Source organism: Zeugodacus cucurbitae, chromosome 4 (genome assembly GCF_028554725.1).
Source record: "Zeugodacus cucurbitae isolate PBARC_wt_2022May chromosome 4, idZeuCucr1.2, whole genome shotgun sequence".
In the NCBI taxonomy this organism is placed as follows: Eukaryota; Metazoa; Arthropoda; class Insecta; order Diptera; family Tephritidae; genus Zeugodacus; species Zeugodacus cucurbitae.
This window is the reverse complement of record NC_071669.1, coordinates 51,730,350-51,747,606: the sequence shown is the minus strand read 5'-3', so window position 1 is coordinate 51,747,606 and position 17,257 is coordinate 51,730,350. Positions and strand designations below refer to the sequence as shown.

Here is a 17,257-nt window from a genome sequence, read left to right as displayed (position 1 = left end):
AATTTATAAGCATCACATAAACTCAATACATAAATAAATAAGAAAATTATTTTCAACAATTATTATTTTTTATTCTTATGCATTTTCCGGTATTAATCGCAACTAATCGGTTTCCGTCGATACAGTTTCATTTTTGATTTCGCCATTTCGCTTACGCTTCTGTGTTTTTATAAAATAATAATATTATTTATTTTATTTTATTTTCTCTAAAGTTAAATTATACATACATATATTTATACACAACTATTACGACTAAAATGTATTTTATAATGTTTTATTATTAATTTTATTAATTTTTACTCTACAATCAATTCTAAGGCTCAACCAAATCTTTGGAACAACCGTTATATGCCAGTTCCTCCGGCCGAAAGTAGGAATTCTGCATGCTGTAGAGTCGATCGATAGGATTGATCATGGGCGATTGCGTCAGCGGTCCCATCAGCTGTTGAAATGTGGAGTAGCTCAGGCCGAGCACGGTACTCAGAAAAGGCTCATTCGTTTTGTTGCAGTTTTCTAAATAAATGAAATGGAAGTGAAGAAAAGTTGTTTTCCAAAATTCTTAAATAACAGATATTATTTTAATCGGATTTAGTAAAATTAAATCAGTTTCATTAAGGTAGAAAGAGAGGTCTTCCCAGAATAATAATGCTTAATAGGCATTAACTACGGCAATTGAAGAACTCGTTTACACAGAAAAATGTGCCGAATGATCTTGTGATGATTGTAATATAAGTTTTATGGAGAGGAAAATAAAAAAACTGACTGCTGAAAAGGGACTTGAAAACAAGCTTCGGCCAAGGAAAATGAATATAATTTACGAAAAGAAGAAAGTATGCCCGACATTCTCCGATTTGTCTGTTATATCTATACTTTTCGCAAGGCGAGGACAATCGATTCTGTACGGGTTATGTGAGCTCCGAAGCGATGGACCCAGTGGACATGCTCAAAATGGCTTTGGCTGATCGTAAAAAGAAATTGATCGAGAAAGCTGATCGTTTGGGTTTTATGGGACTGAAAAACGGCTTTAGAACTGAGCATAACTTTTAATCTTCCCGTTCAAGAAATTTGCATTATATTATATATCTATACTGGGGGATCAAAATTTGTACCCTTTAATTCAAACAATAGCTGTTTAAGTTTTGATAGGGTTACCATGACCTTTTTAATTATACGAATTTTTTAATCAAGCTTAGCCGAAACCTTGCCCAAAAATTGCCTTGAATTCTTCTCATTAATTAAGTAATCTCTCTTCTAATTAACTATCCAAACATTAGGGATGTCAAATATATTAAAATTGAGCAGATTTTGAATAAAATTCAATTTGCAAGCCAAACACATTTGTGATTATAAATTGTTTTAATTTTAGACGAGCTACTCTCAACACCTGTCAGCCACTAATTTCTTTAAATTAATGAATTTAAATTGTATAATGAGACAATATTGTATTCTTTTTTTGTAAATTTTTAATTTTTTCCACATTTATCTTATGCATCGTGGCTTTTGCATCTTTTGCATTTCGTACTTGAGCGCAAGTACACACTACACAGCGCTGCAGCGGTAGAGAGCAGACGCAGAGCGGCGCAAAGACTCTTACCTCTTTTGATCATTGTTAGCAACGCACCTTTATTGGTTTCCATGCAATTAAATGACGTATTCTCATTTTCGTCTTTGATGGAGCGCATTTTTACCGCGCCATCTGCACAAGAGGCGATGACGCCGCCGCCGCCACCTCCACCAGCACCTGCACCGCCACTGCTGCCGCACGCGGAAAACGGTGACTCCAGTAGCGATTCGCTGTCGCTGTGCGCCTCGTCTTTAATCTTCGCCAAATTGCTGCTGTCCGATTCTTGAGAATCCTGTGAGTCGCTGGCACCCTTCGTATGCTCTTGTTTTGCTTTCTTTTGGATTTTTTTCACTTTGGCGCGTTGATTTTGAAACCAAACCTGCAGATTAAATAAATGAGAACTTGTTGTTTGGTAATGAATTGGTTGAGTATGGTTCTAGTACTTCTCAGCGATTTTGTACGATTTTCACATGCATATCATATGTAGGAGCGCACATATTTACATACCTGCACAATTCTTAAACTTAAGCCAGTCTCTTTTGCCAAGTTCTCTCTCACTTTACGACAGGGTTTCGGTGACAGTTCAAAGGATGCTTTGAAGGCGCGCCTTTGCTGTGTATTGAGTATGGTGCGTGGGCGTTTAGGTCCACGCCTCCCATCCAATTTAGGTGCAAACAAGTCATCGCCGTAGAAATCTGCTCTTAAGTAAGTGTGTATTAGTATTGGTTTACACTAAGGATTGTGGTAATGTGACAAAATGCAGGGTATGGAGTTTAAATGTTCGGTTCGGTTCCACTGTCCACTATGTGGGAATCTTAACTCATATACGTTCAATTTAGTAATGCATTTCTTAACCCTTTTACCCAACATTCCTGATTATCAAAAATTGTGTATTCTTTTTGCTTCAACCTACCATATCCTTGCAGCATCTCGACTTCTTTTTCATAGTCCAAACGACAAAATAGTTGACCCTGTTTCACCACGTACTGTTCACCCTTCTTCAAGAGTCCTCCGCAAACGACGCAGGCAAAGCACTTTAAATGGAAAACACTGTCAAAGGTTCTCATAACCAGCTCATCGCAGGCGATTCGGTGACCACAGCCGAGACAGCGATTGCGCAGAAATTGTCTATTTGAAATGGAGTACCGTAAATTATAGGCACTTTTTTGTCGGTACTTACATGGTAGTAATATTGGTATATGTATTAAAATAAGTAATGAAAAATGAAACAACGGTACAATTAAAATTTTGTGATTATTTAAATATTTATTAAATTAATATAAAACAAAACTTACAAAAAATATAATACACATAAGACTTAAATTTAATTAATAAAATTACGGTTATTCTGGAGATGAGGAATGGATCTTACGAGATTCGTGTGATCTAGGTATTTTGTAATACAGTTTTATTCACTCTTCTTTAATGAGAAACAAAATAAATTAAACTAATATTTTCGGATCAATATCATCCAACGTCAATATCGGCGGGTTAATCATCGAATGTTTTGAACCGTAACAAAACAAAAAAAAGTGTGGATAGGTCGGAATAACGGAAATGTAACTAAAGATCCAAAACTTGCAGCATTCTCCCTTCCGCTTTTTTGTCATTTGAATTTCGCGGCTATGTATAAAGCGCTACAGAGCTCGTATCTGGCAATACTATACATCTTTGAAAGGATTTGACATAACCTATAAAACGGCGCTATGCATGGATATTGCGTTCATGGATTTCACTAACGCCGAAATTCGCGCTATTTTAAAGTTATCCTTCGTTAAAGACAAATCCGCTAGAGAAACGTTCCGTGAGTTTAATGGTGTTTTGAGGGATGGTACTCTATCACTTCGAACTGCGGATGAATGGTTTCGACGATTCAGAGCGGGTGAAAACGACACCATGGATAAGCCAGCCGGCGGAAGACCTGTGACGACGAATACCGATCAAAGCATGGAAAACATCGAGTTAGACCGGCATGTGGCATCTTGTGACATCGCCCAGGAGTCACCAAACCATTTTAAACTATTTTAAACCATCTGCAGAAGGGTGGATACACAAAAAAGCTTGATGTTTGGGTGCCGCATAATTTGACGCAAAAAAAAACATTCTGGACCGAATCAACGCCTGCGATATGCTGCTGAAACGGAACGAATTCAACCTATTTTTCAAGCGGATGGTGACTCGCGACAAAAATGAATCACATACGACAATATTAAGCGAAAACGGTCGTGGCCGAAGGCCGGTGATTGGCCGTGATTGACGGCCAGAAAGGTTTTGCTGTGTGTTTGGTGGAATTGGAAGGAAATCATCTATTATGACCTGCTCCCATATGGCCAGGCACTTAATTCTACCATCTACTGCGAACAACTGGATCGCTTGTTGCGACATGCGTTCGACCAGAAGCGTCCAGAATTGGCCAACAGGAAGGGTGTAGTGTTCCAGCAGGAGAACGCCAGACCACACACTTCGTTTATGACTCGTGATTACCACCTGTTCCTGTCTATGGCGAACGCCCTAGGTGGTGTAAAGTTGAACTCAAAAGAGCTTGTGAAACGTCTACAAGGGGGCTATTATGAAGTTGTCGTCTAGATGGAAACAGATTATCGAACGAAACGGCGAATATTTGAACTAAATCCGATCACTGTAACACTTTTTATAAAGCATTGAATAAGAGCAAAAAAGCGGAAGGGAGATATTTGCCGACGTAATATATAACATGGTGTTTTGAATTCCAATATATGAATTTCATTATTTTAAGGCGGAGGAGAGGTAGTGAAAAATAAGTTCCTAATTTTTAAACGAATATTCCGAATAGTTCTATTGCATTTGAAGTGAGTTTTCTCAAAAAGACTTTTTTCAAATTGAGAACACATTGGTTCGAAAAGTTTTCAAGTCGAAATCGTTTCGAAAACTCCATGTTTCTCTTTTCATATCAATGCAATTTATATAAATCTAAAATATAAAATAATATTATCATTAAAAATATATTTTTTTTAAATGTTGATAACAGCCAACAATTCTTTTTGTTTGGACCTCTGTAAGAATTTAAATTTTCATTTGATAGTATTTATTCTTTTTGTTTGGACCTCTGTAAGAATTTAAATTTCCATTTGATAGTATTCATGTTCATAAAGAAGAAAGATATTTACTTATGTTATATAAATCAAATGGCGGTTCCTACGCCAAATATATATATATATATAAATCAAATCTATCATCAAATGAAAATTCCTGCTTTCATAATGTACATAAATATCGGAAATGTGTGTATGTTGCAGACAATAATGATTATGATTCCTGGAATGGCGATTATAGTGAAATATTGGAATAAATTTTATTAAATTTCGTAGTTTTTTAAGATTAATATGGGCAATATCCAATCGCTGAGTAAGGAGCGTCTAATATATTTCTTACTTGTTTGTTTTCTTTGGTCTTTGGTAAATTGTCAATTTTTGATACGAAATTCGAAGCAATTGTATATTAGTAAATCTTCCTTTGGTTTAAAACGGGTTTTCTAGTTCTAAATTGTAATAAAAATTTTAAAGGGATACTGGAATTGATTTACCTACGCTTTCATAAAACAATCATAAAATCTTGAAAAATATAATGATCGATGAGCTCAATTTACCATTGTAATAAATTTTTTTAACCAAAAATATATGAGCAATAATTATAAGGTAACACAATATTTTTTTAAGTGTAATACTTTAGTATAAAAAACAAGTAAGGAAAGGCTAGGTTCGGGTGCAACCGAACCTTTTATACTCTTGCAATTTATTTAGAGATTTACCTATATTTTCGGTGAAAAATTACCCTTAGGCACTGAGTTCTTCATGTTTGATATCAGGGGCCTTGAAAAGTCATGGTTCGATTTTGACAATTTTTCCACAAGTGATGTCACAGCTCAAATACAGTATTTGTGTAAAGTTTTATTTAGCTATCTTTATCGGTTCCTTATGTATGCATTATAAAGTGAACGAATCAGAAGGATTCAAAATTTAGTTATGTATATGGGAAGTAGGCGTAGTTGTGAACCACATATTTCGCCCATATTCCACCAGTGTCATCAGTGTGTCAAGAAAATATTATATACCGAATTTCATTGAAATCGGTAGAGTAGTTCTTGAGATATGGTTTTTGACCCATAAGTGGGCGACGCCACGCCCATTTTCCATTTTGAAAAAAAAATTCAGTGCAGCTTCCTTCTGCCATTTCTTATGTAAAATTTGGTGTTTCTAACGTTTCTCGTTAGTGAGTTGACGCAATTTAGTCATTTTCAACCTAACCTTTGTATGGGAGGTGGGAGTGGTTATTATCCGATTTTTTTGGACTGTATAAGGAAATGGCTAAAATAAACGACTGCAGAAAGTTTGGTTTATATAGCTTTATTGGTTTGCGAGTTATATACAAAAAACCTATTTGGGGGCGGGGTCACGCCCACTTTTCAAAAACAATTACATTCAAATGTGCCCCTCCCTAATGTGATCCTATGTTCCAAATTTTATTTTCATAACTTTATTTATGGCTTGGTTATAGCTCTTTTTGTGTTTTTGGTTATCGCCATTTTGTGGGCGTGGCAGTGGTCCAAGTCATTAAGATATCTCAATTTTTACTCAAGTTACAGCTTGCACGGACGGACAGACGGATTTGAACTTTACTCGTCACCAAGATCACTTTGGTATATATAACCCTATATCTAACTCGCTTACTTTTAGGACTTACAAACAACCGTTATGTGGACAAAACTATAATACTCTCTTAGCAACTTTTGTTGCGAGAGTATAAAAATTAATGGCATTGAATTTTAATATTAAAATTTTTTGGGAAATTTTTTTACTACTTGATGTTACGTATACGCAGTGTCAACGTTTTTAATATACTCTTATGTTTCAAATTTTGGGATTAATTAATATTAGGGCGATTTAAAAAATTAGTTTAAAGATTTTGTAGCACTAAAGGTCGTTTAAAGGTGTTGCCCGGCGAAAGTTTACTTTCTTCTTTGGAAAGCGAAACAAATTATTTTAATATTAATTTCTTATTGATTTTAAACAGTCGATATTTTCTAATAAATTTTTTTCTTACGGAAATTTAAATGATTATTTTTGGTTTTATATATCAAAGTTATTTACATAGACATTTACTTTAAAATAATTATTAATATTAAATAAAAATTACAATATTGTTTTTCAAAAATATAGCAATCAAGGCATAAAGAACTCATGGGAAGGAAAATTCTGGAGTGTTTATATGTATGTAAATATATCTGTTTAAAGTATTGGTGTTTAAATACAGATATATTTTATTGACCATTTGCAAATATTTACCTTTCATAGTCGATGCGACAATAGAGTTTGCCATCGCGCGCATAACAGGAGTGCACCAAGTGCAGCGCACAAGTGGCACACTTGAGGCATCCCTCGTGAAATGAAGTGTCCACGACACGCATTATATAACGATCACAAATTGGCTGACAACAATAGGCACAGTGCGCTGCTGCTGCTGCTACTGCCGCAGCGTCCGATGTTAAGGCGGTGCGACAGGCGGCGGCTGCTGCCGCTGACGATGACAATGGCAAGTGCAGTGACAATGACAAAGGCAATGCCACAGGCAGTCCAAGCATGGCAGCGGCGGTGGCGCTGGAGAACGCATCACATTTGTTGCCGCCATTACGGAGAGCCGGAGGTATGGGAGGCGTTGGACAGGGCGAATGGTCTTCGCTTGGAAATGCTGTGTGCAAATGTGTGCCGAAATGCATTTGTAAATGTTGTTGTTGTTGTTGATGTTTTTGTTGCAAGGTGGCGCAGTTGTCCGCCGTGTGACGTTGCATGGCAAGGAACATGCTGTTGTTGTTGTTGTTGTTGCTGGTATTATTTGTATTGTCATTGTTGCCATTCAGGCAATTAGTAAGGTTACTATTACCGTTGTGGTCAATGCAATTGTTATTGTTGTTGTTGTTGCTTGCGTTATACATGGCAGCCATGGTGCAAGCATCGCTGTCAACAATACCAATACCACCGATTGCTTCATTGTTGCCAACAACATTCATATTGAAATCGGCCAATGCCTGCCTATCGTTGGCGTACAAAGAGTGATTCAAGGGGTTTGGAGAGCAAGTGGAGGGTGGTCGTCCAGGTCCCGGACCGGTGACTGGTACATGCAGCGCCATTTGTTGCTGCTGTTGCTGTTGTAACTGCATGTGTTGTTGTTGTAACTGCAATTGTTGCTGTTGCGCTTCTAGCCTTTGTCCAACGCCGCCCGCTTTCATATTGACACTGCCGTAACATTTGTTATCATTGGCACTGGCATTGCTATTATTTTTGTGGCCATTGCAATTTCCTATGACATTTGTATAAAATGGTGAAGCTGCCGATGCTGCCGTTGCGGTTGGTGTTGTCGGATTTCCGTTTATTTCACCGCAGGCCACGCCGTTGACACCGACACCACCACCGCCAGCACCACCAGCGCACAAGAGCTCTCTGGCAGTGGGCACCGGAGCGCCAACTGTCATTGCTGAAGCGCCAGTTACACTCCCCATCCCTGCACTGCTGCTAATGGCCGTCAATGCTGTTGCGGCCACCATTGTTGCTGGCACCGTTTGCGCTGTACTACTGGGTGTTGACAACGCTTTGGTCGCCTCGTGCGTTGTACCGGCAGTTCCAGTGTCACTTGTTGTCGCCGCGCCGGAAGTTGTTGCTTTCAATGTTGTTGTAGCCAGTGTTGTTAACATTCTTTGACTTCCGCTCATCATCATGCTTGTGGATTGCTGTTGTGGTGACGCTTGTTGTTGTTGTTGTGATTGTTGTTGTATTGGCGTATGACACTTGAGGCCCAATGGTACTACAAACGCATGAGTAGGCATACAAAAGCAAATAAATTTACAGATCGAAGTGCGAGTGCGTGAGCATGTGCAAATGCGTTTGCGTTGGATAGAAAAACATTCGAGCAATTTTTATTTGAGCCTCGTAAATTCCACTCTACCCTATATACATATATACATAAATATGCGTTTGTAAATGGCAGCCATACTATGTAGTATTTACCCGACAACGCACTCGGACAGCCGACAATTGAATGACCACAATTACAAATTTCGCATTCGCTGGCGACACCATTGTTCGACCAGAACCAGAGCCAGTGCCAGTCTTTTGCGGTCATGCCATGGACATGTTTACAAATTGGGTCTACAACAACAGTTGACCAACAAAATCCCAGCCGCATCGACAATGCTCGACGGCGCGCGGGTGTGAAATGTTGGGAATATCACGAAGGGAGTTAGGTGGATCGTTTTTGGTATGAGCATTGAACTGTAGTGAATTTGTGGTTTTGCAATTATGAAAATAACTGTAATGCGGATATGTAAACTCTGTTCACAAAATACTCAACTAAAAATTTTTCAGTCGCAAAACCGCCGCATGCATAGTTTTTGCCTGCCAGTTGACACTGACAGTTATTTTTGTTGAAATCGTTGAGTGCGTGTGTTTGTATGTGAGAGTTTTCTATCTCAATTTATGCCACACATTTGTTTGCCTACATTTATGGGCAGCAGATTGCTCAATTGCTGCAACAGTTGCGGTTTAATTATGACTTTTTGTATATGCTGCTTCACAAACATATTTATGAATGTACATATATGTATATATATTTGTAACTATTTAAGGCAGCGGATGCGTAATTTAATTTATCCCACAAATTATTTCATCTAGCATTTACTTCATTAACAACTTTCATAGTTTGTTGTAGTGGCAATATGTTGCAAGCCATCATTGTTGGCATGAGCATATATTATACTAGATGGCCAGTAGTTACTATTTTAATGCTATTTACTTCATAACCACTTCGTTGAGATCAAGAAAAAGTTGCATTATTTAATTTGGAAAATACTCCGATAACTTTTACTAAGGAATGGAAATTAATGGCAAACTTTTACATTTCAAAATTCTAAAACGAGGTTCTTTGGCCTTTTATGATACAATTTCTATCTAAGGAACAGACAGAAGATGCTTAAGCTACCGGTTGCTGTAGGCTTAAAATAAAACATTCATAAAATTCTAAAAGAACAGTGATCGGTAATAAATCAGGCTCTAATCCGGATATGTTCGGCTTAAACATTTTTTTCAGAAGATGCAAAATAGGTTTCGAGAGTTGAGATAGAATTTGCTGTTATTAACTCTCTTTCTTTGTAAGATTTATTCAAGATCTAAAACGTATTAAAAGAAGAGCAATCGTAACCGTATTAATCGAAGCGTATGAGTCTCGTGGTGAATGAGGACAAAACGCAATATCTTCAGTCGTCAAACAAACAGTTAGCGCATTCGCTTCTTGGCTCCCACGTCACTGTTGACAGTCATAACTTTGAAGTTGTAGATAATTTTGTATACCTGGGAACCAGCATTAACAGCAATAACATTGTCAGCCTAGAAATCCAACGCAGAATCACTCTTGCCAACAGGTGCTACTATGGACTGAGTAGGCAATTGAAGAGTAAAGTCCTCTCTCGACGAACCAAAATCAAACTCTACAAGTCGCTCATTATTCCCGTCCTGCTTTATGGTGCTGAAGCGTGGTAGGTTTCAACATCCGACGAGATGGTCCCTTATGGTCCCTAAACATTGGCTACGTCGAATACCGCAGAAGATGGAATGATGAGCTGTATGTATTATTCGACGACATAGACATAGTCCATTGAATAAACCTACGCTGCCTAGGTCATGTTGTTCGAATGGATGAAAGTGCTCCAGCTCTAAAAGTGTTCGACGCAGTACCCGCTGGTGGAAGCCGAGATCTCCACTCCGATGGAAGGGCCAGGTGGAGAGGAAACTGGCTTCGCTTGGTATAACCAATTGGAGCCAAACTGCCAGAAGGAGAGATGCGAGGCGCGCTGTTGTGGACTCGGCTATAACCGCGTAAGCGGTGTCTACGCCAGTCAAGAAGAAGATATATAGAAATTATACTCATGGAGATTTTAACATAAATATAAGTCAGATCAAGATATCAAAAAGTTCTCTCCAGGTTCGGTAGACGCTTAAGTTTTGTTGAACTTGTGGAAAGCACGATATGAAAATCGCAAATAAGAGAAAAAATACGTTCAAATAGCTAGTAAGAGATTTTTAATTCTGTGTTCAGGATTTTACTTTGTTAGTTTGTGCCAACTAAAACCCAATTACAACGTACAGATACCCATGATCCATTTCGAAGGATAGAGTGTGAGGTTAAGTTATTATTCTGGTCTTAGAGATGGATTCATACTTGGACAACTAAAGTCAAGTACTACGTGAAGCTTGAAACTAGTTGGATCTTAAGTATAAACTAATCGGAACAGATGTTTTATTTTTCTAGATGGTTTAAGGAAGTATTGTGATGATTCTATTTCGTCTTCTACTTCGACAACTGGCTTCAGATCAGAGTTTTAACCCAATCGCATGGATATGGATTGGACAATGACTAATTAAATGGAAAATGTAAACTTTGTAAAAATTGTAAATGTAAAAATTATGCCACGTAGTTTTCCCAGAGAAATATAGGTTTTGGTCAATATTTAGCAATTATATAAAAAGGAATATAGAATGATTGCATTTTCATCATTTTCATCGTTATCATTGTTATCTATTATCTACAAAATTGTTTTCATACGTCGTCACCATAAGATCGATTTGTTGTTTCGACAAATTTCAATTGGGAGATCGTTTAACAGGCGATAGCTATTTCGAATCACTAGTAATCAAGCAATATCTACAAAATCAGGAGATCGCAGATGATATTGACTTCCTTTTTTCAATTTGTGAAATCTTACTTATTTGAAGGTAATGGAGAAAATTTAGAATTTTTCACGTACTGCTATCAAGGGTGAAAACACATATTCGTATTTTCAGACAGTTTAAGTTTATAGGTAGGTAGGTAGGTACGGCCTTTAGGAGGCCCATTGTGAAACCACCGCTATTAAAGCCCCTTACACTAAAATGTCCTCTTTGAACCACTCCCACTAGAGTTCTTAGTCTTTCCTTTTAAATTTCAGTAGCCGGCTCGTACGGTCTTTATTCCAATTAGGCCACGTCTGCCTGCTAGTTGAGCAAGTCATAGATTCTATCCACCTAGATTCAGCCCAATCTATGACCTGCTTATCAATTAAGTGTTTTCAAGTGGCCAACGGTATCCTCCTTACTCGGATCCAACCCATACTCCAATGGAACCCAATTTCCATAATAATTTCACTAGCATTAGTTATAGCTGAAGAAATATGTAGTATTTTACTCTGCACGAAGTTTTCTAATAAAAACGATTTCGAGCTGGGCATCGAGGGTAGACGAAATAGTAGTGGCAGGTAAATGTGATAGATACGAACATATGAGCGAAGCGCTGCTTTAATGAAATTAAAGAAAATCAGTAGGATATCAAAATCAAAGACAGATTGACTAGCTTAATTTCTCTATGAAATTTCTATATGAGAGTATTTATGCGCTGCCGTGTAATGCGATTAGTTGCCTGCTGGTGGCATTCATAACACATATGTCAATATTTAGCACAACAACTACAACAACTTGTTAGAAATGAATATGAAAAGGATATCCGAAAGTATTTAGTGGAAGCTCAACTGAAAATAGGTAAATATATTGACATATTTCTTATGCGTGACGATGCTTGAAACAACGGGATTTACACTTGTTTTGCCTCTGCTATGCGAACCAAATAAAGCAAATCCTTTTTGACGCTGCTTTTAGGCGCTTAACCACTTGTTTGTGAGTATGTCTGCATGTGTCTGTGACTGTGACTGGAGGCAACATTTAAATAGACACAAATGCTTAGCATATGGTTTTCGGAAACCGCCGACTTACACTTCCACCCTCAGTCTGCTATGCCAGTTTTTGTTTTTGCTGCATTCTCTCCCTGTTTTTATTGTTTTGTGATTATAATTAAATTATAAAAGAATTTAAGTCACTCAGTCAAATATGAAGGCGAAACGCCCTTACATTTCGGCTAAATGCCGATCGGATATACTGAATTTGTACGTAAATGAGTCAACAAAAGGAAATAAATGATTGTGTGTATGAGTGAGTAAGGGAGGTTTGCAGGTAATTTGAAGTTGAAGGCTCGGCGTCTACAAAGTCCTTCATCCCCGATTTCGTCCATCAGCTTTATATGTCTGTGTATTTATATGTTTATATTTCGGTGTATTTCACGGTGTATAACTACAAAAGGCCGCACATATGCAATAACTTTGTTGTTTATTGTTGTTGTTATTATACGGTGGCAAGCTGTTGCTTTAATCCGATTTCATCACCCAACAACAAAAAGCAAAGAAATTCATTTCATTGCACTTTTTGACTTTTCGTCTCTTTAAAAGGGGATAACTGCAAACAATACGCATCGATTACAAAACTACAACAACAACAACAACTACAAATTCTACCAAAAACTAGTCGTATTCATTTCAATCTGACCTTTGAAACTTCGAAGTTTATTGTTTCCACTTGCAGAGGGGAGGTGTGAAATTATATTCAAAGCTATCATATTATCTTAAAGCGATAACGTTTGATCTTAATATTTAAGCTGTCATTTTGATTGCTTACAAATTTTCTGGTGATATATACATATATACAAATAAATACAAATTTAGTACGAACTAGTAAATTGAATGATGCGTTGTGTTCATGCTGAGAGCTTAGTTAAATATTGAAATATTTATTTCTTATAGAATTTCTTAAATTGGTGTAAAAATCAGTATTAATATAAACAATATATAAATAAATCATATATATACATATGTATGTATACAAATATATATGAAAAATTCTATAAAATTACTTTGTATATGTATTAATAAGTATTAATTATACTTGACAGAGCATAATTTAAATGATATCCCATTGAGATGAGTCATGACGAAATGAACACTGAAAATAAGTGTTGAAGATTCATTGCTCTTTGAATTATTCACCTGGCATTCGGAACTTATAATCGAATCATAAAAAATTACATATCAGATTTTTTTCAAAAACAACAAAAGTTGGACAACTTTTTTTGGGCTCGAAGAGCCTGGCTAAGTTTTGTATTATATTATAAAATATTTTGTGGCGAAATAAAGTGAACTGAATCATTTGAGAAATTCTTAATTTGCTTACATCTCAGTTAGATGCTTTTTTGAGTTTCTCTTCTCATTGCTCGTGATCCCAGTTGTCCAACCATCAGATGTTTTAAGGCAACTTCTAATGGAAAATCGATTTATTTTAAGACATTTATTTCAAGCTCAGTAATTTGTCTTTGGCAAGAACTTCTTTGATATTTTTCGCGACAGTGCTACTTGAGAGAATCTGAACATTTTGTGACATTGATAACAGATTAATCAATGACTTTTTTATGGAGTTATAAAATACTCTAAAATTTCTACTGATTAATATCTTTTAATCGAGGGCAGAAGTTTATTACAATTACATTACATTCCTAGATTTAAAGTTTTCTAAGCAAGAATGCGTGAATATAGATATAGACCAGTGAGGATATATAAAATTATTGTTTCACTGAGGAGTTTAAAATATTTAGAGCCGAAGAGCAGATTTCTTTTTTAACAAACTTAACATATCACCCCTAATGCATCTCCGGAACTCGATCAATATTCAGTAGTTACAATTTCTGGATATAAAGAGTAAATGTAAGGGTTCAAAAGAGGAGAGAAAAAATCTCTAACGAAGCGGAGCAATGCCTAAAACAATCAGAAAGCAGACGTAGAACAATAGTGATTAAGGAATCTTATTCAAGCTACTGAGTCCACTACCTCACGGCATTGTTCATTCGAGAACAATACATTTACATTTTTCCTAACTGTACTCTGGTATAGAGATTAGTAAGAATTTCTTACCTCTCTGAATACCCGACTCTAGCATTCAACTTATGATCAATCCACACCGGATTAGTCAAAAACGTCTTTGACTACCAAGCCAAGCGAGCATGCGTTTTGTCTTGTCTAATTCGGTGTGGGTTGTTGCATATGAAGCTATGGGATGTTATCGTATCAGACAAGAAAAGACATATTAACTAATCCGGTGTGGATTGAGCTTTACTCGCTACACTTAGTTGGTTCCTAAGACACGAATAACACGAAATCTCTTGTGGTTCATTACAAGTTTTTGAAAGATTCATTGACAAGTCGAAATTCCAGTGAAAATATCAAAGCTTCTTTAAATTATAATACATTTCCGACTCATAACAATATGATTTGATATCCCTCAATACGGGAACGAATTCGGGGATAAAAATATCCAACTAATCACTACCGTCTGAGTAATATTCCTCAAAACCATTATGCACAAAATCAATGTACTACTACAACAAAAAGTGTTGAAAATCAATGTTTCACGTCCTAACCCATTCTTTTGAAACGGATCTAAGTTAATTTATAATTTTTTTTTGTTTGTTGTCTAGATTATTGTTGATAGAATTGCTTTCGATTGCAAATCTTTTTCGAAAATTTATAAAATTATGTACCGTTACATGCTCATATCTTACCGGCGGTTCTTTGTTTCTGTATTAGAAGACCGTCGGTATTCTGTAATTTCTAGCCAACGCAGACCACGCACTCACACACTTTAACACTCAAGTCCTAATGCACAGAATTTTTCGTTTAAGAAAATTCAAAAAAAAAAATACTCACACGTGGCAACTTGTATGGGATGCTGTTCGTCAATCATTGCCGAGTTTAATTGTGGAAGAAATCATTAATATTTCTTTGTTTTTAATATATTTTTGTATTTTATTTTGTCACTTTCACTTTATAAAATTTGAGAATTTAATATGTTGAACTTTTGAGCGCGTTTGTTATTAAAATTTTATTTATCGTACATATAAGGTTATTTGCAAATTGACTAGTTTTCGAAATTTTCAACACTGCTTTACTACAAATAAATAAAGGCGACGATCCGTATTATATTGTTGACTAACAAAACGCTACAAATATGCTTGAATGACTATGGATCTCTGATATTGCTGGCGTTTGGAGAAAAATGCGCTTTGCATTATTAGCTGATAAAGCAGCGGCCAAAACGCCAGAGGGAAATTTTCTCAATGACAAAATGGAGGAGAAAACTCACTGTTATACTGTTATTTGTGTTAAGTTATGCTTTGTGATGGAAAGTTGCGAATATATATAAATAGAAATATATAAACTTCCCGGAGAGCGCCGCCATTGCCAGTAGAAATTTATTACCGCACAGTCAACGCCATATTTTGTGTCATCGCATCGAAGAACAACAAATTGCGCGCGTCCAGTGCGCAGCTCCGTGTTCAACAGTCCGTGTGGCATTCGCATATAACGGCGACAGCCATCTTTCCAGTCGCATGCAAATACCGACAGACATACATCCGTTTATTCGCAGCGCTGTTGAAATTTCCCTCGGATGTGTGCAAAAGTGCAATGCAAATGCTCCAGGCGGAGCACGCGCATGCGTTGGACCAATCGTAAACGGGCCGTATGTACAAGTCAAGAAAATGGGAGCTCATGTACACGTACCGTTGTATGTGTGTGTGTGTCTTGTTGCTTTGTGTCCTTTCGACAATAACAGCAGCAACAAAATGCGAAATAATGGAGCACAAAGCAAATGTCGTTGTCGGAAATGCAAGGAGGAAAAATGCAAAAAAACAAAAACAAAAGCAAAGAAGAAGTCGAAGTGAAACGTAAAAGCCCAACAACGTCGTAAACATTGTTATTGGTTTCGCTTTAATACACCCCCAAAAAAAGCGGTTGCACAACCGTTAACTGTGTACTGTGTTGGTGTCTTTAGCTTTCTTCTTTTCTTTTTATACTTTCTGTGATTTCTTTTTTGTGTTTTTTATTATTTTTTGTATTATTTTTTTTATATTTTTTGTTGTTTTTTTTATATATTTTTTTCGCGATTTTTATAAGTCAACGCTCAAAGTAGCTGAAAAGTAGTTGTAAAAATACGCCCACTTATAAGCTTCTTATCAAAAGAATTGTGCTTCAACATTTAACGGTAATTTAGACAAGCGAAAAAATTGCAAACTTGCTGTCTTCGTGTAGCTTTTGTCGACGCTTTCAATTGAGTCGTTGTTGTTGTTGCTTGAGAAAAGCAGCGATTTAAGATTTAAGAAGAAGCTCATCTGCAAGCTTTAAAGTTAAATCTGCTTTGTTGTTGTTGTAAACATTCATCAGCGTCCGCGTTGTGCTACTTAAATGTTGTTGTTAGTGCGCGCGATATGCGAATTGTGTAACACGAAATGCTGAAAAGGCATAAATAGCTTAGAAACCAGCCGCCGCCATTGCCAGCTAAAGACATACAAACACAAATACACACATACAGAGATATATGTATGTGCCTTAACTCGCCGCCGATAATTCATAGCCTCATTTAAGGTGCATACTGTTCTTGCTGCTTTTGTTGTTGTAAACAGCTGATGGCATTGTTAATGAATTAAAACATCGTCTCTATCGTCTGTGTGTGTTTTGGCCTTTGTAGCGCCACCGCTGCTGCCGTTAAAGCTTTAGCCTTAGTTGGCCTCAGTCTCGGCTGTGGTATATTCTCGTAATTCTTTCACTTGAACACTTAAAGTTGATCAGTTGGCGATGCGGAAAAACTTTGCTCTTGTTGTTGTTGTTGTTGCACATTTTCACCTTCTTTCAACACACACACATACATGCTTTGCTTTCGTGTATTTATGAGATTATGATTGTAGATATTTGCTCTCTCTTCC

General features: G+C 36.8%; 1 protein-coding gene across 1 annotated transcript; it reads right to left on the bottom strand.

Annotated features, from left to right (window-relative positions):
• Positions 1-295: 295 nt before the first annotated feature.
• Positions 296-16,255, bottom strand: LOC105210507 (uncharacterized). Its single transcript, XM_029039162.2, has 6 exons — positions 15,204-16,255; positions 6,886-8,398; positions 2,478-2,692; positions 2,072-2,259; positions 1,622-1,943; positions 296-513 (listed from the first exon to the last, which is right to left on the bottom strand). Exons 1-6 carry the CDS (start codon positions 15,238-15,240, stop codon positions 314-316), a joined length of 2,475 nt encoding a protein of 824 aa, XP_028894995.1. The 5' UTR covers positions 15,241-16,255; the 3' UTR covers positions 296-313.
• Positions 16,256-17,257: the final 1,002 nt, after the last annotated feature.

What these genes read in the sequence shown, in the direction of transcription:
- LOC105210507 (XM_029039162.2), bottom strand. Translation starts at nt 15,240, where the DNA reads ATGATTGACGAACAGCATCCCATACAAGTTGCCACGT. An exon ending in TGTCGCATCGACTATGAAAG is followed by an intron (nt 2,693 to 6,885) that starts GTAAATATTTGC and finishes CATTTCAAATAG; the next exon opens with ACAATTTCTGCGCAATCGCT. An exon ending in CGAGATGCTGCAAGGATATG is followed by an intron (nt 2,260 to 2,477) that starts GTAGGTTGAAGC and finishes ACTTAAGAGCAG; the next exon opens with ATTTCTACGGCGATGACTTG.